This window comes from Gorilla gorilla, chromosome 5 (assembly GCF_029281585.2).
Source record: "Gorilla gorilla gorilla isolate KB3781 chromosome 5, NHGRI_mGorGor1-v2.1_pri, whole genome shotgun sequence".
NCBI classification, from domain to species: domain Eukaryota; kingdom Metazoa; phylum Chordata; class Mammalia; order Primates; family Hominidae; genus Gorilla; species Gorilla gorilla.
In genome coordinates, this window is record NC_073229.2 from 155,359,713 (window position 1) to 155,383,535 (window position 23,823).

Here is a 23,823-nt window from a genome sequence, read left to right on the forward strand (position 1 = left end):
GCTTTTGAAATTTATTTTTCAACATTATATTTAATTTAAAAAACTGTTCAGGGATGGGTGTGGTAGCTCATGCCTATAATCCCAGCATGTTAGGAGGCTAAGGTGGGAGGATTGCTTGAGCCCAGGAGTTCAAGACCAGCCTGGGCAACATAGTGAGACCCCCACCTCTACAAAAAATGAAAAATTAATGAGCTGTGGTGGTGCATACCTGTAGTCCCAGCTACTTGGAGAGGCTGAGGTGGGAGGATCATTTGAGCCCCAGGAGTTCGAGGTTACAGTGAGCTATGATTGCATCACTGCACTGCAGCCTGGGTGACAGAGTGAGATCCTATCGCAAAACAAAACAAAAAAATAACAAAAAAAGAACTGTTCAGGGCAGCTCTTCATTTTCCATACTCATAGAAGGTGCAAGTGGTCTGGATGAGTAAAAACAATGGAGAGTTTATAAATCATCTGTTTCTTTTTGGAGTTTCCTTTTTTTTTTTTTTTTGAGACGGAGTCTCGCTCTGTCACCCAGGCTGGAGTGTGCAGTGGCGCGATCTCGGCTCCCTGCAAGCTCCGCCTCCCAGGTTCACACCATTCTCCTGCCTCAGCTTCCCGAGTAGCTGGGACTACAGGCGGCCGCCACCATGCCTGGCTAATTTTTTTGTATTTTTAGTAGAGACGGGGTTTCACCGTGTTAGCCAGGATGGTCTGGATCTCCTGACCTTGTGATCTGCCCGCCTCAGCCTCCCAAAGTGCTGGGATTACAGGCATGAGCCACCACACCCAGCCTGGAGTTTATTAAATGTTCTTTAGCAGATACAGATTTAGCTTCCTAATTATGTTTAGTTCTGAGTATTATCTAATAATTATAATAGCTAATAATAGTGTTTACTTTGTACCAGGAAGTGGTCTAAATGTTTTTATGTATTAACTGACTCAATCCTCAAAAAGATCCTATGAAGTAGCTATTATTATTATTCTAAAATTACACAGGGAAACTGAATAAAGAGAGTTTATGTGCTCATCTAAAATCACACAGTCACACAGCTAGTATGTAGGAGAGCCAGGATTCTAACCCAGGTGCTCTGGTTCCAACTATATTAAAATTGGCTTTCATTTTCAGAGTACTAATTTATTAACAGTAGGTGGTGGTGGGCTAGAAATGTATTTAGAAGTGGATTTAAAATAGATGTGTTCTTCATTAGCATATTTTGTTGCTTCTGTTTAAAATTAGTATATTCATATTACTGCAGTTAGATGTAGGACCTTTTCTTAGATGTGTAAAATTGCAGGCAGCCCAATGATATATTGATTTGATTTGCTGTATTAAAACTCTTACGTAAGAAGTAAAACCCAATGGCATCATGAATGAGACAACTCACATAATTCTTATAACACAGATAAAAATGCTACAAACTATTTCTTAGTAATAAAATCTGTAAAGTTCTGATAAGGTTAGGTGTGTAAAAGAAGCTAATAATAATTTATATTTTAAACGTGTATCCGCTAATCATGAAGAGCTATCATTAGCCACATTAATCATTAGACATATTGTTGAGAAATATAGTGGTGAAATAGATGCACGAACACACCAGATAATTTTGCCTTAATTCATAATGATATGGTCAGATATATTGCCCAGGCCACCTTGCTCTTAGTTTACCCCATTTTGTAGGTCTTACAAATATATGTTGTGGAAAGAAAACATATCTATTTCTACACACTCTTAGCTTTTTAATTTTAAACACGCTGTACTATTTTTCTTAGAAATTAGCATTAAAATACTATTTGAGGCATTAACTTAAAATTGTTTACTATTAATATCTCAAAGAGAAACAGAATAAGAATTATTTTTGCTCTGTGGTTTTGTGTGTAATATTAACTAGTTGTGCAGAACTTCAGTAGAGAAGCAATTTGATACAGTAGCAAAGTTTTTCTGCTTTTCTGTTTTATCATGTGTAAAATAAGGGATTCAGTTAAAGCAGGGTTGCATATGCACACAGGCATTGGGCTGTGGGTTGAGCCCAGACTTCTTTTCACAATCCTTCTTAAGGCATTGTGTGCAGGCAGTTACTGTGGTCTATTAGAGTTGATCCCAAAGATGAAACTAACCGAATAGGATTGAATGTAAGGTAAAGTGGTTCTTTCCTTCCTTTTTCAAAATAACACCTCAGAAAATATATCTGAATTTTCACAAAGTCTCTGTGAGGTACTCTGTTTTGTTTTGTTTTGTTTTTTGGAGACAGTCTCACTCCATTGTCCAGGCTGGAGTGCAGTGGCGTCGTCTTGGGTAACTGCAACCTCAGCCTCCTGGGTTCAAGCGATTTTGTGCCTCACCCTCCCAAGTAGCTGAGACTACAGGCGTGTGCTACCATGCCTGGCTAATTTTTGTATTTTTAGAGGAGATGGGGTTTCACCTTATTGCCCAGGCTGGTCTCACACTCCTGACCTCAAGTGGTCTTCCTGCTTCAGCCTCCCAAAGTGCTGGGATTACAGGTGTGAGCCACCATGCCCTGCAGGGGAACTGTATTTTGAACAGTAAACTACTATTCAAGAAGACATGGCTTGGAAGCTCAATTAATGGATTGTAGTTTTGCATGCATATGGAAGCCCTGATAGAATCTGTTAAAAAAAAAAAAAAGATGATGGCATTTCACACAGATTTAGTAATTATTTCTGGGAGCATGCTTCGTAATTAGAATTGTTAGATGTTGTAAATGAGTCTTACAAGGATTACTTTAAAAAGTGGTATTGTAAACGCTTCTCAAATTACCTTTTGTTAAGGATCAGTTTATTTTATTTTATTTTTTTATTTTTTATTTTTGAGATGGAGTCTCCCTATGTCGCCCAGGCTGGACTGCAGTGGCGCCATCTCGGCTCACTGCAAGCTCTGCCTCCTGGGTTCATGCCATTCTCCTGCCTCAGCCTCCTGAGTAGCTGGGACTACAGGTGCCCGCCAGCACGCCCAGCTAATTTTTTATATTTTTAGTAGAGACGAGGTTTCACCGTGTTAGCCAGGATGGCCTTGATCTCCTGACCTCGTGATTCGCCCGCCTCGGCCTCCCAAAGTGCTGGGATTACAGGCGTGAGCCACCGAGCCTGGCCAAGGATCAGTTTTTTTAAAAAAATTTCCTGTTTGTTGCCAATGGATACTTTTGTAAAATACAATAAAAATGAAATTATTAGAAAATGAAATAAAAGAAAAGACCTACAAAGTAGGAATCAAAATTCAGCAGACCAAATTATTCTGCCCCATTGCTATGGAAGTTTCCAAAGCATTCTCTTAATTTTTGCAACAAATAGTTTATAGTGTGACAGTGGCCCCAGACCAAAACTTTGTGTGGCAGTGGGGTTATACCCTAGAAGTTACAAACATACCTATACAGGATGGTTGAAGAAATGATCTTTCCTAGTGTTATGAACATTGTGGTGCCGGGAGCTGTGCTTCAGATCATGAGTCAGCTCACTATGGCCGTCAGGCCAAATCTGGTTAACCACCCTGCTTTGAAAATAAAGCAGGAACACAACTGTACCCACTCATTTATGTTTTGTCTACAGCAGAGTTGAGTAGTTAACGGCAGAGTCTATGTCATCTGCAATGCCTAAACTATTTACTATGAGGTCCTTTACAGAAATGTTTGCAAACTCCTGCTTTAGGTTTGAAAATGACACTGATGAATGATTGCTACTTATATATTGCTTGCTTTTTTTTCTGACTGTATTATCTTTGTTTAAATGTATTAGACGTATTGTTTGACTTTTTTCCTCTAGTCACTGATGAACCTCAAATAAATTTGAAGAGAAGTCAAGAAAATGAATGGGTCAAGAGTGATCAAGTAAAGAAGAGGAAAAAAAAGAGAAAAGATTATCAACCCAACTATTTCCTGTCCATTCCAATCACCAACAAAGAGGTGCTATTTTTAAAAAGTTATTTTTACTGTGAAATTTTATTCTAAATTTAAAGTACACTAAATGCTTATTAGCCCACTTGCTCTCAGCTTTTAAGAGTATTTGGTGGCATTTTAGCAGGACTGTCCAGGGAATATTTCTGTTTAAGTAATAGAAATGTATTTAAACAACAGGTTTGGAAAATATCATTTATTTTTCTGAGACAGGGTCTTGCTCTGGCACCCAGGCTGGAGTGCAGTGGCACAGTCATAGCTCATTGCAGCTTTGAACTCCTGGACTCAAGCAGTCTTTCCACCTCAGCCTCCAAAAATATTTAGACAATCATATTTAAATGGTAATTTTGCAAAATCCACTTGAAAAAGTGTTGCCAGATGGCATGTCAAGGTCATTTGCAAGTGTTTGTTCATTTTATCTGAGGGAACTTTTGGAAGTAGAGAGAAGTGACCAGTTGAAAAAAGAGGATTCTGAGATCTCTGTTGGGAAGGTAAACTGGGGTTTCTTGCTGCTTAATCTTGTTTATTATAGTGATTATTTCAACATAGTTTCTTTAAAAAATTACTCAGTATTGTAACAACTTAATATTGCACCATTAAACTTGGTAAAAATCTATTAAAATCTGAAAAATTAATGCAATAAATAATAGGAAATGGAACTAGCCAGTTAGCTCATACTGAGAAACCCCTGAGAGAGAAAACTACTGCATCTCATTACAACCACTGAAGCGGTGAGGTAGGAATTAAAATCCCTCAGGAAAGAACACCTCACTTGGAAGACTGTTTTTACCCTTTGGCCCAATTTACGAGCCAGATTTGAATTGCTGTTTGATTGTGGGTGATAATCTCTTTGACCAGGCACATTTCCACATTGCCTTTCCCCTTGTTTAACTAGAATGTCTCTAGGGAATGCTAACAAATTGTTAAAAATCAAATCAAAATTAAAATGAAAGAAATAAATATCAAAAGAAAAAATAAATTATTTTGGGTCATTCTAGGAAGTATCTAGTCTGTGAGACACAGTTTAGCTGAGGAGAAGATATACATAACAAGAGAAGAGTTACCTAGCCATATAAGATTTTAGATTTGATGTACTGAAGAATCATATTCTGATTTTACTGATACATATTTGATTCCTTTGGTTGAGGAATACTTTTTAAAAGTCCTAATAAGGGCCAGGTGTGGTGGCTCATGCCTGTAATCCCAGCACTTTGGGAAGCTGAGGTGGAGGGATCCCTCGAGCCCAGGAGTTTGAGACCAGCCTGGGCAACATGGCAAAACCCCATCTTTACTAAATATACAAAAACTAGCTGGGCATGGTGGCTCACACCTGTGGTCCTAGCTACTTGGGAGGCTGAGGTGGGAGGATTGCTTGAGTCCAGGAGGCAGAGGTTGCAGTGAGCCAACGTTGCGCCACTGCACTCCAGCCTGGGTGACAGAGCCAGACTGTATCTCAAAAAAAAAAAAAAAAAAAAATTAAAGGTCCTAGTGCAATAGTCATTAAACGTGTTTAGGCAATACAAAGTTAGTGTAATCAGCAATTATACATTTTATTAAAATACTTGCAAGTTGTTTGGTTTGAAATTTAGGATCACGTGTACCTATGGGGATTAGAAGAGCTCAGGGAGTGAGAGGTGCTGCTGCTTTCATGAGCAGCCAGACAGAAGCCAGGTCCTAAGGACACTGAATGTCAGACAGTTGAAGTGACTTCCCTACGGACACATGATTTGTGATTGGAAGAGAATCCAGGTTCTGTATTTTGATTTGACAGTCTCTCAATCTAGATGTTCGATGAACACCTCTGGGTGTCGCTTTCCCTAGGCCGCTCATTTTCTGCTTCTCCCTTCACCTGTATTCCTTACTCCTAGGGGAGACTGAGCAGCATCTCTGCATCACCCCCATGTCTGCCCTCTCTCCCTTCCTAGCTGTGTTATGGCTTCTTACCCCTTCCGGAGAAGACTGATGGGATGATGTGCTGATGGGATAGGGAAGGTGGGGAAGGGGATTGAGAGGAAGGAGGAGAAAAAAATTCTTTCCTTTCACCACTAACTTCTAGGCTTTGCATCACAAAGGTGAAGGGAGAAAGGGGATGAGAGTCCTGTCCGCAGCTTTTAGTTTTCATCCTTTAACCTGCTGTAGCCTTTGTTTCTGCCTCTCTACCCCTGTAAAGTTGTGTAGATGCTGGAAAGAGTGCAGGCTTTGGGTCTGACAGACTTGTTAGTCCCAGCTGAGTCACAGACTCCGCTGCATGTGTAGGTCAGGTTACCTAAATTTTTCAAGTTTCAGTTTGCTCAGGTGTAAAATGAGGTGGGTGATAATACCTCCTTTAGATGACTATTTTTTAAACCCAAATATAGCCATGTCACCAACCTGCTTATATACTTCAGGATTTTCCCATCGATAGGATAAAGACAATCTCTTTTCCATGTTCTCTGAGGTTTTGTCGTTGTTCGTCTCTCCTTCAGCCCTTGCTTTTTCTGCCCGAGCTCTTCTACCCTTCCTTGGGCTTGCCAGGTTCCCTTGGCCCCAGGAAAAGCCTTCTCTGGCTGGAGCTTTCTCTTTGCTCCTCTTGGTTTTGTTAATGCCGGAATCTCAGCTCAAACCTCTCTACCCATGACCACCTCGTCTAGGTCATCTATCCCTTTCCTTGCCCCACTCCTGTCAGCTAAAGGTTTTCACAGCTTTCTGTATGTCATTTGTCATCCTTGCAACTTGACACTTGTCTTCCTCACAAGGTTTTTAGTGCATGCCCATACCTAGACTGGTGTTTGTTCAAGAGTAGGTGCGCACACATACACGCTCTTTCGCTCTCGCTCTCTCTCTCTCTGCTGTTGTTTCATGGCAAAAGCGTGTTTCTGTCATTCCAAGTTATAACCAGAACACTTAAAAATAATAAATACAATGTAATGGTGGTTTCATAATACAGGTTCAACAGCAGTTACTGGTTTTGGAGGAGGTAGGATAACTTATAATAGAGGGAAATGCAGGTTTCAAGTGACCTTGAAACCAAATAATGTAATGTTTCCCTTTCAAGAGACTTATTTGTAGTTAATCACTTAGAAAGCTTACATACAAATATGGGGAAGAGATGTAGGAATCAGGCAAGATTAGGAGTTATATTTTGTATCTTCTACATGAGCACATTTTTGTTTGTTTGTTTTAAAGTGTCTAATGTTAATTTTCTTTTTAAACTACTTATGAGCTTTTGTGGGAAGGCTTGGGAAAAGAATTAGCATTTATAACATTGTTTCAATGGAAGACTGTATTCCAAGTTCCAATTAAGTGACCTGCAAACAAGCTTTTGGAAGCTAGCACATTCACAATGAGTTGCTCTACTTTTGGCCTCTACGTGTTGGCATCTAGTTTTAAAGAAAAAAGTATCCAGAATTCCACTGGTCTTTGATTTTAAACACATTCTTAGAGGTTTGGAATTCTTTATTAGTGGAAAATCTTGATTTCATATTTTAAGCAATAGAATTGGAAAATGGATTAGGATGGCTGCATACAAATATCCTAATTGGAAGTATATGAAAATATGTGTTTCCATTAACTTTCAATTGCATGTTAGTTTAAAAAGAAAAGAAGAAAACATTTTGATGGGGGTACAGTAAATCCTAAATGTTTCTTAAATGGCTAGAATTGTTTAATTAATTCTAGCTGGATTTACCCATATATTGTTTTATATGCCTTCTTTTGAGAGGTAGTAAGAATCAACATTGAAAAAATTAAGGAACAGTCAGAAGCTGATTGAAATTAGGAGTGTATTAATTTTTTTGGTACTTTTTTGGTATATTTTAAAAATATGCTAATAGAAGAAAAAGGTTTTCTTCAGCAGTTTTATTTTCTCTTTCTTTCTTTCTTTTTTTCTTTCTTTCCTATGTTTTAAAAATATACTAATGGAAGAAAAAGATTTTCTTCAGCAGTTTTATTTTATCTCCTTCTTTTCTTTTTTTTTTAAAATAGAGATGAAGTCTCACTATGTTGCCCAGGCTGGTCTTAATCTCCTGGGCTCAAGTGATCCTTCCTTCTCAGCTTCCCAAAATGTTGGGATTAGAGGTGTGAGCCACCATGCCCAGCCTCTTCAGGGATTTTAAAAGGCATTTGTTACATTTAATTATGTTTTGCATAATTTTGCAATGTGAAAATTACTGGTCTTAGGACGATATGGACATAGATTAGTGCATTCAGTTCTTTTCTGGAAAATAATAGTAAAAGTATTTGATGTCATCATGGTTATGTTAGGCAACTGGTAGATATAGAACATTCTTTATTTGAGGATTTTTTTACTTTTACTCCAGTTATTGCTATATCATCAGTTTTTCAAGTTCTTTTTATAGTTGTGCACAAGCAAAAAAAAGAAAGAAAAATTAGGTAGCAAATTAGTGTGATAATTCTAATAAATCTTAATGAGGCAACAAATTTGGGAACAATATTTGTATTAATAACAGCTTAGGAAAATTCCAAGAACAATATCAAAAGATGAGGTCAAAGGCATTTTCCCTAGCATTCCTCTCTCATGTAGAGGCATGCTAACTTTAAGGCATTTCCTTTGAACTCATATATGATTTGATTCAGTTAGAAAGCTTAAAAGATATGAAAACAAATTTTCTAATTGCATTATTTTTAGGCATATGGAATATGACAGTGGTGATATTTAGCAGATGAATATCAGCTTTTATTCTCTTAACTCAAATTACTCAGTGAATGAAATATTTAAGATTTAAGTAAAGTTTTTATTTTTACAATTTTCTGTCACTGTCTTATTTGAATTTGACTTCATAGTATTAGATTTTAAAAATGTGCTTTGTGCAGCACTGCCAATGGCTGGGGATTATGGGGACAGATAAGCTTTAATGACCTTATAGAATTTTAAATAATGGTAGTAAAAATTAGTTTCGTTTGGCCTTTGATGTCATTGGTATTTTTAAAATATGACACATAAAGAAGACTCTAAAGTGTTTTTCTTTTCTTTTACTTTTTAAGAATGTAATTAAGAATAAAAAGCATGAAAAATATTACAGTTATATCAAGAAATACATAAATTAATCTGGAGAATCAAAGCATTGTTAGAAATATATTGCTTGAAGATTAACCTTAAAATTTTCATAAGTTTGAGGCTAATCCTGCGTAAATACTATGTGACTTGAGAGAAATTAATAGTCTTTAAAGTATTTTACAGTATATGTAAAGTATTTTACATATAATTTTATATGCTACTGGATAATTCAAAGATATTAATGGTCTAAAACTATTTTACCATGTGAGACATTTCACAAGAATGTGGAATATACAAATGGATGGAATTTTGAACATTGCCCTGAATTTACATATAATTAATAATTGAAGTTAGAATGAAGACTAAGTTAGTATGAAAATGCAAATGCAAATATTCTACCTACTAGCTGCAAGTAGCAATCCCCTATCCAATTATGACAACCAAAAATGTCTCTAGGTATTGCCAAATGTCCTCTGGGAGGCAAAATTGCGCTGGTAGAAAACCACTGATTTGAATAATATTGGCGCTGTTGTGTACTTTATGTATCTGGCAAATGGTGAAGAGCTTACAAAGTACTTTCATATAGCTTTTCTAATATGATCTTTAATGCAACTCTGTAAGTTTGGCAATGCAAAAATTCAACTTTAAAATAATTGTGGAGTAATGTGGACTTATACTAAAGGCTTTTTTTTGAGAGCAAGTGTGTTCTGTTACATAGTGTCTTAGTCCATTTTGTGCTACCTGAGACTGGATAGTTTATAAAGAGCAGTTCATTTCTCACAATTCTGGCGGCTGGGAAATCCAAGATTGAGGAGCCAGCCAGCATCTGGCAAGAGCTTTCTTGCTGCTCTTGTCCCATGGTGGAAGACGAGAGGGTCAAGGAGAGAGTGAGTGAGCAAGTGAGCAGGCTCAAGAGGGGACTGAACTCATCTTTCTATAAGAAGCCCACTTCCACAGTAACAGCATTAACCCATTCATGAGAGCAGTGCCCCCATGACCCAAACACCTCTCGTTAGGCCTCACCCCACAACACTGTGAACTGGGGGTCTAGTTTCCAGCACATGAACTTCGGAGGACACATTCAAACCATAGCATTGGTTAGACTTTCTGAAAATCCCCTTAAATATCTTCCCTTGATGTTTCAGTTCTTAAGTCCATGACCACATCTCTACTTCTCCCCTTTCCCCTTCTCATAAACGGACAAACTCCTTGTACATCTCTTGGTCTTTTTCCGTATTCCATTGCTTTCTAGCTACTTCTCCTCCTAACCCCTCCTTGATCTTTTCCTCCAGGTGCCTCTCTCATTTTTTTCATATGTAGTTTATTCTTTTCCCAGGTTGTTTTTTGCTTTAGTGGATATATGGCCTTGAGATTTTTAAAGTCTGTGTTTCAGTTTATTTTAACAGAGATGATACCAATATCTACCTCATGGGACTGTTGGGAGGCTACACTGAGCTAATATATATGTAAAATATTCACCATGATACCTAGAACCTAGTGAGCGCACAGGAAAGGTTAGTTGCTGGTGCTGCTGTTTAAATATTGTTTTTTTATTATCATCACTGCACTGTGGTGAGACAGTGGTGTAGAAGAGATAGACATTGACCTAAAGAAGTTTATAATTTCATTTTGTCTATGTAGAGTAAACTGTGACTCTCTAAGATTTTTGTATACCATTATGTTTGGAACATTTTATTTATTAGACTATGAATATTCTTTTATTGGGTGTCACAAAAATGACATCTTGTGTTGGAAAATGTTAGGTGTTATTGTGTAACTTCCTACTAAGAAAACACCATTTCTTCTGTTGGGCTTTTGCAGATTATAAGGAACAGAGAAATGCTGAGGTTATTTTGGGTGATGTGGATTTATTGTAAAGGCACATGATGCTAAAGAAAAAAGTTATTCATGACACTTGTTAAAGATGGTATGGCAGACCGTATTCCAGAGGGGCCATGGTGACCGGTACAGGGATCACTGCAATGGGGTCTCTCAGTTGGGGAGAGAAATTGGACTCAACTCTAACAAGGACAAATGGGGATTTATAACCAAGGAGCAGAGTGGAGGTCAGTGAGTGGAAAATTACTGAGAGGAAGGATGAGGGGTTTCTGGCTAAACAGATGGGATAGGATTATTGCTGAAGGGAGGCTGTGGTGATAAGATAGCTCAGATATGGAGGGTGGTTAGACACCAAGGGTGGGGGATTTCTTGAAACTGACATAGCAGCATTCTTGCTCAAACTAAATTCTACAAGGACAGAGAGAGAAGCCCATGGTTAGGCCTAGTCAAGCAGAAGACTCGGAGGGGCCTGACTAAAGTTTTGGTCAAAGGAGAGAGTCTCTGTCAATGGGAAGTGAGATCCAAGGACAGCATCTCATGATTTGCACAATCACATTCCGCAGATAATGGGAACATTGTTCAGGATAAAACAGCTACTTTGGTATCAGAACAGTTTGCTATGCTCATGAGTCAGTTTTTTCTTATCTCTGCTTTTTTATGGATTCTGCATTGACTGTCAGCCCCCACTCTTTCCCTTTTTTTCTATTGTGCTGCCTCAGGGCTTCTGTCTTCTGTTCCCTTAGGGCTTCTCTGTGCTCTCTTTTCTCTGTTGTTTTTTTTCTGGGTTTGCTATTTTGTATTCAAACTACTTTCAGATGTACTCACATTTAGAAGTTGACTAGAATTGCATCTAACTGGAAGTGGAGGAGGGAAGATGCATCATTCCTCTCCCTGTTTCAGAGGAGCAGGTGCTGAGAGAGGAAGGGAGATGGCGGACCAGGTCTGTGGGGATTTCTCCTGGATGCAGATTCTGTTTTTCTAGTGTGTGCATTTGGACTTCTTTGCAACTCTTCATGGTAATGCCCCTCCCCACAGGTCTGGAAAAATGACAGTAGTCATTTCTACTGAAATTATTGCTGTTGTAAAAAATCTTAAAGGCCATGAGGAACGGGTTCACAGACACATTCACTTGGAGAAAAATAATTATTGCTTCTAACAGAAATGGAATGTTGTCTGCTGGCTTGACCTTTCTGTGGCAAGAATAAAGCCTTATTCTTAGGAAAGATCATAGTTATTGAGTCATATTGGGTATTCCAAGGACAAATTTCTGAAAAGATGCAGGGCCATTGAGAGGTTTTTCCAGTCAGATAGCAATCTGATCTGCAAAATAAGGGTGTTGGGTTCAGTACTGTTAAGATAGACAATCATCATGCTTTAAAACTTACACATCCTTTTAAGCTGTCCCAGTCAACTATCTGTTTGAGAACAAGTAGACAATTAAGCATTCATTTGGTTGAAGAATCTTAACATTGTTCTAATTTTGGTTGTTGCTTATTTTTCTTCTTGATTTTACATTTTACCATAAAGAAATTTTGCTTACCTAATCACTGGAATTTTTTTTATATGTGTGTATGTGTTATTAGATTATAAAAGGAATTAAGATCCTGCAAAATGCAATAATACAACAAGATGAGCGACTGGCCAAAGCAATGGTCAGTGATGGTTCCTTTCATATTACCCTGCTGGTGATGCAATTATTAAATGAAGATGAAGTAAACATGTGAGTAATGTATCTTTCTTAAATATAATTTTCCAAATTATTACTTTAATACGAGTAAGCACAGCAGAACCCAAAGAGACATTCTAAATTTTAAAGAAGTAGTCTCTATACAATTTATTCCAATTAATAGTTAATATACAGAATAAATTGTATAAATATTCTTTTTAATCTAAACTTTTAAACTCTGTTACGGTTATCAAGTGGTAGCCCTTGGTTATGTAATTGTTTTGTCCATGCTCATAATATAAGCACTCTGGACTTGACCATTTAGCTTAAAATTCTAGATACATATTCTGGAATCATGGCAAAACCACCTCTTATTATCTGCCTTACTTTGGGCAAATCATGTACTTTCTTTTTTTTTTTTTTTTTTTTTTTTTGAGACGGAGTCTGGCTCTGTCGCCCAGGCTGGAGTGCAGTGGCGCAATCTCAGCTCACTGCAAGCTCCGCCTCCCGGATTCACGCCATTCTCCTGCCTCAGCCTCCCGAGTAGCTGGGACTACAGGCGCCCGCCACCACGCCCGGCTAATTTTTTGTATTTTTAGTAGAGACGGGGTTTCACCATGTTAGCCAGGATGGTCTCGATCTCCTGACCTCGTGATCCGCCCGCCTCGGCCTCCCAAAGTGCTGGGATTACAGGCGTGAGCCACCGTGCCCGGCCAAATCATGTACTTTCTAAGTAAATGAAGAAAATAATAGTACCAATACATGCAAGAGCTCTTTGCCTGGGGCCTGGCACATAGTAGGCACTCTATTATTAGCTATAAGAGCTGCCATTTTACTAAGCTGCTGGACAATTTCAGTTTCATCTTAGTCATTTTTAGAGTCACTGTACTCTACCTACCCCCACCGCCCCCATGCCAGGGTTCTGCCATAAAGGTTGAAGACAACTCATTGATTACTGCTTTCCAATCTGGAAGAAACCTTGTTCTTCCCCCAATTTTCTGGGACACTCTTATCCGTACTTAGATTTTTCCTTCCTCTGTTACCTGCTATATAGCTCACTGTGTTAAGTTCAAGCCTAAGATGTATGGAAAACCAAAGCCAGGATGAATGCAGGTTGCTTTTGTTTTCTACTTTGACAGCTATATTTCTTGAGGGAATGAAGAGCAAGGCTTGAATTAGGAAGGGATTGAGGAAAAGGTAAAATAAAAGGGATAAGATGAAAGACATTAATAACTCAAAATATCTAACCCCATTATGATTATTGTAGTTATGTCTTTTAAACAGTAGAACCTCATGTGTTTAGAGGTCAATCTTATGATCTGTCCCAAGCTGATGTACCCAGAGCAGCCTTGAGCATCCTGCAAGGACAGAGAGGAGGGGAGAGTTTACTTGCCTGACTTTGTCTGACCACTTTGCCAATCAGAAGAAAAAAGAATTCTCTGATGCTCTTGAAAGAAGAGAATCCAAAGAAGATACTACGCAAAATGAAAGGTTGAGAGAAGGGAGTAGTGCTCTGTGTGTGTTAGAATGGTCAGGATTCTCCAGAGAAACAGCACCAATAGGAGCATATCTATGTAGGTATCTATCTGTATCTGTCTGTGTAGACATGTATATCTTTATGTAGAGAGATTTATTTTAAAGAATTGTCTCCCATGATTGAGGGAGAAGTCTGAAATCTTCAGGGCAGTCTGGAAGGGAAGAGTTGATGTTGTAGTCTCAAGACCTCAGTCAGTCTGGGGACAGAATTCCTTCTTAGGGGACTCCAGTCTTTTCTATTAAGGCCTTTAGCTGATTGGTTTGGGTCCACCCCTATTCTGGAGGGGCAGAGGTGTCAACTTTTAATTGATGGTGAGGTTCAAGGTGTGACCTCACTTTGGGGCAGCTAGAATGGAATTGATGAGGTTTCTGGGAAGACATTGTTTATGTGAACAATTTATTAAAAGTCTCTGATTTTTAACTTTTTATCCTATGCTATATGTTAGACATCTAGATTGTCCATTTCTTGTCCTATATTGATTGCTAATTTTCAAAGTCTAATATCAAGTTTTAGTTGTTTAATAGTATACTGATCAGTGGATTGGATATGGAATGTGCAGATACTTAAAAAAAAATCATTAATTTCTTGAGGTAGATGTCACCTAAACTCCTTTGTATCCTTACAGTGTAGAAGAAAGGAATAGAAATATATTAGGCTAAGCCCTGCTGCTGATTTGAAAAGACTTACAAATGTCCTGTCTTAGTTTGAAATACAACCTTTGGGTCTGAACTCCAGTTTGAGAATTTCGTTTCTTATATGCATATACTTTTTACTTACTTTACCTTAAAGAAGCCTTTTCATAAGCCCCTCTTAAAAACATATTCTGTTTAAAATAATTTGAAAGTTAGTGATACTCCCAGTAGACACTGATTCGTTCTTACTCTGTGAATCAGTGGCATCTTATTAGCACAAATTTACTGATTTATACTACTAGAGAACTGGAAAAATGGACCAAATTTAGATCATCTATATTTCTTTAAAGAATAACGACATAGAATTCACTGTCTCTGAAAAGTCTTAACCTTTCTCTTGGTCTGCTTTAACATATAGTTTCATTTAAAACAAATATCTTGAATTCCCCCAACTTATAAATGAGCCAGGAATAGCTGTTCTGTTATCACATGCTTTAATTCATAGCACACAGTGAAGGAAAATACTGACTTAAAAGTATGTGCACTGTTTGGATGAACATAACTACAGTTAGGTAATAGTGAATTTAAACTGGATTTGGAGGTACAATGAGAAATGTTGACATTTACGTAGATATACTAAAGTATTGTGCATTTGTCATTTCCAAAGCGAAATGACAAATGCACAATACTTTACAATTTTGGAAATGAGAAATGTACCATACTAATAGCTATGTAATTTTTCAGAGAAATGAGACTGAGTATAGAAGTCATAGATGAAAATCAGTTAAAAACTTTACCTGAAGACTAATTTAGAAATACGAAAGATCAAGAAAAATGCTGATTTTTTCAAACACTTGGCTGAACAAATCACTGATCAAAATAATTTAAACGAATAGCAATCCACTGGAAGGGTGTTTTAAAGCCCTGTATGAATGTGCTTAATTCTTTTTTAAGTAATGGCTGCCCTCTAGTGATGTTTCATTTTTTTCTCAAAGTACCTACACCAAAATTCTCTTCAGGATAGAAGTAATTCTAATTTTCCAAATGTCAAAAATCTCGTAATGTCCAATTCAATAATATTGTAAACATTTGTTTTTATTAAGAAAAATGTGGCTGGACACAGTGGCTCACACCTGTAATCCCAGCAATTTGGGAGGCCAAGGCGGGAGCATCACTTGAGCCCAGGAGTTTGAGACCAGCTTTCGCAGCATAGGGGGACCTCTCTATAAATAATTAAAAAAAAATAGCCAGGCATGGTGGCATATACCTGTGTATTCCAGCTACTCAGGAGGCTGAGGCAGGAGGATCACCTGAGCCCAGGAGGTCAAGGTTTCAGTCAGCTGTGATCACACCACTGCACTCCAGCTTGGGTGACAGAGAACCTGTCTGAAAAAAAGAAGAGAGAAAGAGACAGAAGGAGACAGAAAGAGAGAGAGAGAGAGAGAGAGGGAGAAAAGAAGAAGGAAGAAGGAAGAAGGAAAGATATCGCACTTCTAACACATAGCAGGCGTATAATTGCATAGGCTAAATAGCTAAAGTATGTATGGCAAACTTACATAGTTACAATTGGGGAATATAATTAAACTTGTATTTTATTTGAGTCTAAGTATAGCAAATTATCTAATTATAGAGACTGTTATATTTTAAGAGATAGTGTGTTTTAACTTTTATTAGAGTGCCTCACAAATATATGTACTGTAAAAGTATTAGTACTTTCATCAAAAATCTAGAACTTGACACATAATCTAATGTAAGCTCTTGTAGGTACTCAGTTTTTTGGGATATATTTTCAGTAATTTTTTGAGTTGTTCATATAATATTTCACTTGGTTAAAAATCTTTTGGTAAACTGTAAAATAGTGTCTACTTTCATGTCTTTAATAGTGATTATAATTAGGTAAAGATTTCTTTACTTCTTCCATAGTTTTTGTTTAACACTGTCAGTTTTAATCATAAAGTTTAGATTTAGAAGGTATTTTGAGCCTTAAAATAATTGGTACAAATATCAAAATTCATCTTTCTAAAACTGGTACTTTGTATCTTATTTGGTTTTGTATATTTTATTACTTAATGTGTTACTGAAAAATGTATTATTTCTTACTAGTGGTATTGATGCTCTTTTGGAATTGAAACCATTCATAGAAGAACTCCTCCAGGGAAAACATTTGACTTTGCCCTTTCAAGGGATTGGCACTTTTGGAAATCAGGTTGGATTTGTGAAGCTGGCAGAAGGAGATCATGTAAACTCACTTTTGGAGATAGCAGGTAAAACAGCAACACACTCATATGAAATCTTGTCTGTTGGAGAAGCAATTTTTTTCAATTTTGTAACAGAGACTTGACATTTTTAAATTTTAAAAGATGATGGACTAGACTCGAGTATTTTTTAGGACTGTCCCAATCATAAGTCTGAAGGATTTCAGTGCTTATCATAACATTTGACATACAGTTGGCACTTGGTAGGTACTGAATCAATGAATAGGAGTTATTGGTTGCCTATCCAGAGGCTTGTGGGAGTTGTCATCCCCATTGCAGAGAGCCAGTTGGTGAATCAGCAAGGTTTCCGTTTATGCTGCTCCCCTCCACCCAGTCCCCTGGAGGGACTACTCTCTGAGCAGAAGGACCATTGGTGTTAGCAGAAGACCTCATGTGTGTTGGAGAACATGTTGCCTTGTGCAGCACAATTGAAAGTGTCAGGGAATTGGAAGCAGAAAAAAATCATAACCTGGATGAGTGACTTCAGTTTGATCCAGAGATAATAGGTTGGGTATTAGCCTACATGCTGTGAGAAATTTTTATTTTCACTTCATGTCATGTCATGTCATGTCATTTCATGTCATCTCATTGCAGGTTCAATAATCCTTGGTTCATAACACACTTGCATCATTGGTCTATGCTTGGTCCACTTTTATCTGTGTTTTTTTTTTCTATTATTCCTTCTTTGCTTTTCTTTCTCTGCCCCCTCTTCCCTCTCTTCTTGCTTCCATCCCTCCTTCTCTTTGTGTATCTACCTTTCTCTCTCTGTCTCTTAAAAAGCAATGTAATAATAACCTGGGAATGGTGGGAATTGAACAATGAGAGCACATGGACACAGGAAGGGGAACATCACACTGTGGGGACTGTTGTGGGGTGGGGGGAGGGGGGAAGGATAGCATTGGGAGATATACCTAATGCTAGATGACGAGTTAGTGGGTGCAGCGCACCAGCATGTCACATGTATACATATGTAACTAACCTGCACATTGTGCACATGTACCCTAAAACTTAAAGTATAATTAAAAAAAAAAGAAAAAAAAAGAAAAAATCATCTATAGGAATGAATAGAGCAGAATCTGGAAAAAAAGAAAAAAAAAAAAACCTGGGAATCTACCACCCCAAACAGAAGCTAGTGCTTCGGTAGTAATCTAACCATATTGTCCTTTCAGTAATGCATCCTTTGGCCTTCCTCCAATTAAGTTCACTGTCATCCTGAAGTCAGTGTTTACTTCCTTTTATTTTCCCAGAGTATATGTATTTTCATTTTAGTTGGTTTTAACTTAATAAAAAGGGCATCTTGTTGTATGTGATCTATTGGGACATCCTTTTCACTTAATATTACATTGCCTCTTTGCAGTTTAATAATTGGCCATTTAAAAGTGTACAGTTGGCAGGGAGTGAGGATCAGGTTTCATTGTTGGTTTTTCTTTTGTGTTCTTAAGATATTTGTGATAAATATTTTTGTGAATGTCAGTGTTTATATAGGGCTGGATTATCATACAGATTAATTGTTAGAATGACATTTAGCGTAGTGTCAGTTGTGCTGTCTTGTATATGGTTTAAGTTCACTGAGTTTGTTATCCATTCAGATGTATCAGAAGTAGAGCTGTTTAGTTATCTTTATAGTAGAAGATTTCTGTTATGTACTTGAAATACGTTTTACATAACAGCATTTCAATTGGGTTGCAAATGTGAAATTCACTATTGCTGTTATTAGTGACACAGCCGCATTCATTTTAGCAAAGGTTTTTATAAATTTATTACCTCTAAATTTCATTTCTTCTACATAATGTTGGGCCCGAGGAATTATACTTTAGTAGGAAGAATTCATTCCTTTAGCATGCAATTAGCCAGTGCCAACTAGTACTTGGGATAGAAAACTGGAAAAAAAAAAAGATCCTTTTCCTTTAAGGAGCATATAGCCTTGTGCAGAAACAAACAGGCAAGCAATTACAGTGCAATATAATAATAACAATAATTTTTGTAACTAGAGGCAGAGGCACAGAGTATAGCAGGCACATAGGAGAAGGGGGCGGATTGAGGAAGATTTCATAGGAGAAATAGTGTTTGAGTTGACATTTGAAAGGTAAATACAGGTTTTCTGGTTGGACAAATTGGAGGAGTGTATCCTGGGTAGAGGGAACAGCATATGCAAATAAATCAAGTCCTATTTAGGGGCCTACAAGTAGTTTAGTGTTACTGAAGTATAAATTGCAAATCTAGAGATACCATCAAATGAGATTCATATGCTAAAGGGAGCAGTGAAGGTAAAATAAGGGCATGAGGAGAGCGGTGAAAGTTTAGAATGGCGACCAAGGGAAATGGAAGGGGAAAGTTTAATAAGCAGCATGTAATGGGGTTGCAGAGCAATGCAGAAGGTGCATTTGGGATGAGTGCAGAAATTTGTAATGGTACTAATCTGTGATCTTCTCAAGTACTATGTAGGATTTAGCTGTGAGAATGGAGAGGGGAAACTGAATTAATCCATACTGGAGCACTTGTATGGTAGGTGTGGTAAAAAGACAAAGGAGCAAGACTGTCAAGAGAGTGGTAGAATGTTTGATGTGATCATTATTGGACGTACATTAGAAAAGGCAGTAAAGTCTGGATGGGACTAATATTTGGAAGGAGAATAGAGTAATAGGGCTGAAGATTAGAGTTAGTAGAAGTTCAAGAGTGAGAAAGGAAAATTAGGAGGTGTGATCAGAGAGCAGTATATTGGATTTTATGAATTGAGGAGATTTCTGGTTCATAGAGAGTATGAAGAAACTTTGTTCGTTGACGTCACAAAGAAAAACAAATGATAGCTAGAAGTTTTAAAATCGAGAGAAAGACAAATTATTAGGTTGCATAGGAGAAACTTATAGCTTCAGTGAAGTCCCTAGGTACATGATCAGTATACAAAAACCTATAAATAATTAAAGTATTTTTTTAAGAGGCACAATTTTTAATAACAAGAACAGTAGAGACATGTAGGAATAAATCAACTAAAGGATATGCAAGACTTCTGTGGAGGAAATATTTTGGCTATTACATCTTTACTAGGTATGTTTATCATAACACTTTTCCCCTTTCCTTTTTTAAAGACAGAGTCTTGCTCTGTCACCCAGGCTGGAGTGCAGTGGTGCAATCATGACTCACTGCAGCCTTGAGCCTCCTACGCTCAAGCGATCCTCCTGCCTCAGCTGCAGGTGTGTGCCACCATGGCCAGCTAATTTTTTTTTTAAGAGTTGGAGTCTCACTATGTTGCCCAGACTGGTCTTGAACTCTTGGCCTCAAGCATTTGTCCCACCTTAGCCTCATAAAGTGTTGGGATTACACCATGAGCCACTGTGCCCAGCCCCTCCTTTCTTTTTCTATTTGTTGCAAGAGCGTCTATTCCTCTCACTGAGAAATACATTTCTAGACTAAGCCAGACCATCAAAAAAATTGTATAGGTACTTAGACAAAATCGTGTAAAACTTTGTAGAATTGATATTACAGAATTGCTTTTACTATAATTCTTTTGGCATTATTTGATGATTTTCTAAGAAACAGGTTTATGGAAATTCTCTGTGTTTATTTTAAGTATTACAAATGTTGGTTATATCTTGTTAAATAACATGAGTTGATTAGAAAAAATTCTTTTTGGCTGGGTGCGGCGGCTCATGCCAGTAATCCCAGCACTTTGGGAGGCCGAGGTGGGCAGATCGTGAGGTCAGGAGTGGCCAGTACTGGAGACCAGCCTGGCCAATATGGTGAAACCCCGTCTCTATTAAAAATACAAAAAATTAGCAGGGTGTGATGGCACACCCCTGTAGTCCCAGCTACTCAAGAGGCCGAGGCAGGAGAATCACTTGAACCCGGGAGGCGGAGGTTGCAGTGAGCCGAGATCGTGCCACTGCACTCCAGCCTAGGTGACAGAGCGAGACTCCATCTCAAAAAAAAAAAAAAAAAAAGAAGAAAAAATTCTTTTTAATTTTAATATCAGGACTATTTCTCTTGAACATGTTGTTTTTTACCTAATGAATGTTGAACATTTAACTTGTGTCTTTGGGTTAGAATTGGTTACTTGAAAACTTAGAATCTAGTTTATTGCGTACTTCAATTTAGAATATAGGACATAATGTTATTCTTTTTGTGCACTTACCTCATACCTGGCTTCATGTTATCTTTCCAGTTTTAGTTTCCCTTTTGTCTCATTTTCTTTACTTTAAATTTACTTATTATAGTGTACACTTCTTTGGAGTTATCTTAAATCCTGTTTTTAGGGATAGGGTGAAGCAAAACATGTAAGCAAGCATGCAAATAAATAAGCAATATTTACAAGTCAAGAAGTACTTAAAATCATTAGTGGGCCAATGAGAAGGCAACTCTAATTGTTCTGAGGGCAAATCATCTGGGACCAATGCCCACAGTTAATCTTTTCTTCCTGGGCAAATCATTGGGACTGATAGTCCACAGTTAAACTTAATCTTTTCTTCTTGGCTTCTCTGGAAAAAATGCTAGACTTAGAGCTTTTCTTTGGTAATATAAATATCTCTGCACTCAAGAAACATTTCTAATTACTCATTCATTCATTGTTCTTTTAAATAATTCACTGGGTGCTTGCAACATTGAGAATTCCATCCGTTCCTTGCAAATATTCTCACAAAGGCATTTTCCAATATTGATGAAAGATCCATTGTGTGCTGAGGAATGTGAAGTCTCACCAGCTTTAATATGAATATAAGCCCGAAGATGTTGGTTTGTTATTACTGCTCCTGTAATTCCTTTCTTGATTCCAGAGGTATTAGGTACTGTTGATTAAAAATATTTATGTTTTTCAAAAGTTTAAACAAAACATTATAAAAAATAGAAGCTGGAGGGAGAACAACATTCTTTTCCTCTCATACAATCACTGTTATACTTGCTTTTAATCTTTTATGTGTGTATTGTACTATTGTTTTTATTATAATTTTTATGCACTTTTATAAGAAACCTGAATATTTGAATATACATGGAAAACTTTATTCACTTACTGAAGCAACATGTATTTATTAATTATTGGGGACTTACTGTGTCAGGCATTGAAGTTTAGATATAGCCTCTATTTACATAGTGTTCAGATATTCAGAATGTTCAGCACATGGGATTTTTGTCAATATTTTACTTCTTTAGATATATTTTTAAAAGAATGCCTCAGGCTGGGCACACTGGCTTGCACCGGTAATCCCAGCCACTCAGCAGACTGAGGTAGGAGGATCACTTGAGCTCAGGGGCTGGAGGTTACAGTGAGCCATGATTGTGCCACTACACTCTAGCCTGGGCAATGGAGTGAGACCCCATCTCAAAAAAAGAATGCCTTAGGATTAGTGCCACTTTAACCCAACAGTATCAGTAAAATGATTTAATATTTGTTTTTGTATCATATTTTATAGGCTGTTTGTTCAAATGATATATTCTAACTCTCAGAAGAATATATTCCATTGACCAAAATTTCTTAAAACTTTGTAATAAATTGTATGTATATGCCTACACAGGAATATTAAAATTTTGTTCATTCAAAATAATGGAGACAGAGCTAGACTGACTTACTGTAAAGCAGGATAATTTGTAAAGAAAGTAATTCTAGTTGACCTTTGAACAATGTGGGGATTGGTGCCCAGAACCCTGCGTAGTCAGAATTCCCCATGTAACTTTCGACTCCTCCAGAAGTTTACTACTAATAGTCTACTGTTGACTGAAAGCCTTACTGATAACATAAACAATTAACACATATTTTATATTTTACATGTATATATACATGTATATGTTACATGTATTATTAATATATACTATATTCTTACGATAAATAATTTAGAGAAAAGAAGATGCTATTAAGAGAATCCTAAGAAAGAGAAGACATGTTTGCTGTTGATTAAGTGGAAGTGGATGATCATAAAGGTTTTCAACCTCATCATTTTCACATTGAGTGGACTGAGGAAGAGGAGGAGTGAGTCTTGCTGTCTTAGGGGTGGCAGAGGCACAAGAGGTGGAGGTAGAAGTGGGGAGGCAGGAGGGGCAGGCACACGTGTGTAACTTCTTTTGAAAAATATCCATATATAAGTGGACCTGCTTAGTTCAAACCTGTGTTGTTCAAAGTTTGAGCTGTAGTCTGATTTACCTAATTTTCATGGAGAGAGTTTTTAGATTTACAAGTTAAAAAAATAAATTCTTAAAGTGTTACATAGTTCTTAGGAAAAAAGGAACCAATTTCAGACACTACTCTTTGTGGTCATTACTAAATATTGGTAGGATAAAGAGTCATTTAGAATTTTTAATGTGTAAAATTGAAGAAAATTATTGGACATTTTGAACTAGTAGAGTCTAAATTGATGAGCTTTTACCATTAATGGGGGTCAGGATATGCTACTCCATAATATTTTAAGCTAAAGGAATTTGAGAAAACAGCAGAAGTAGGAAAGTCACTCTCTGCCCTCCTGCCCTTCCCCGAAGCAGGTCGTAAGACCCACATTTGAGATATGCTCTCTCTATGCCTGGAGGAATGGAACGTCCTCCTTTCTGAGGACACCGGGTCACAGAGGAGAAGCTGAGTCAGTAGGCCTTGCTAAGTTTCCCCCGGTTTATTGCCATTAGATCATACTTTTTAATTCAATTGTACTTCTCCACAACTATCCACTTCATCATCAAACGTAGCATAAAAATACACAAGTTTACATGTTTATTTGGGTCATTATTTTCTTATAAAAGGTCCCATGTCTCATAAAACTTCTATTAAATAAATTGGTATGCTTGTCTCTTGTTAATCTGTCTTTTTTATGGAGTTGTCTATAACAATGAATATAGGATGGGTGAGAAAAAGATATTTCTTTTTTCCTGCACCATTAAAATTATGCTGTTACTAACAGTTATTTTTGGTACCTGCTGGTGGGCTAAAGAGACCAAGCCCTTCTTTGCATCACATGTACATGTGGGCTTATGGTGGTAGCCACTTGAGGGAGCAGGTAAGGTGTATGGCATCAGAGGCTGTGTCTCAGCTTCCTAGCTTGA

General features: G+C 37.4%; 1 protein-coding gene across 11 annotated transcripts in view; it reads left to right on the plus strand.

The window, feature by feature from the left end:
- The window catches only part of AKAP7 (A-kinase anchoring protein 7), a 152,670-nt gene that overhangs the window by 20,594 nt on the left and 108,253 nt on the right, over window positions 1-23,823 (plus strand). For all 11 annotated transcript variants that reach the window (XR_008681146.2, XM_055391893.2, XM_055391892.2 and 8 more), the window contains 3 exons: window positions 3,757-3,896; window positions 12,306-12,442; window positions 16,661-16,821. Coding sequence is in view for 10 of the 11 variants with exons in the window: in XM_055391893.2 (XP_055247868.1) it covers window positions 3,757-3,896; window positions 12,306-12,442; window positions 16,661-16,821 (438 nt within the window). In the remaining variant the exon portion in view is untranslated. The remainder of the gene's footprint in view (window positions 1-3,756; window positions 3,897-12,305; window positions 12,443-16,660; window positions 16,822-23,823) is intronic.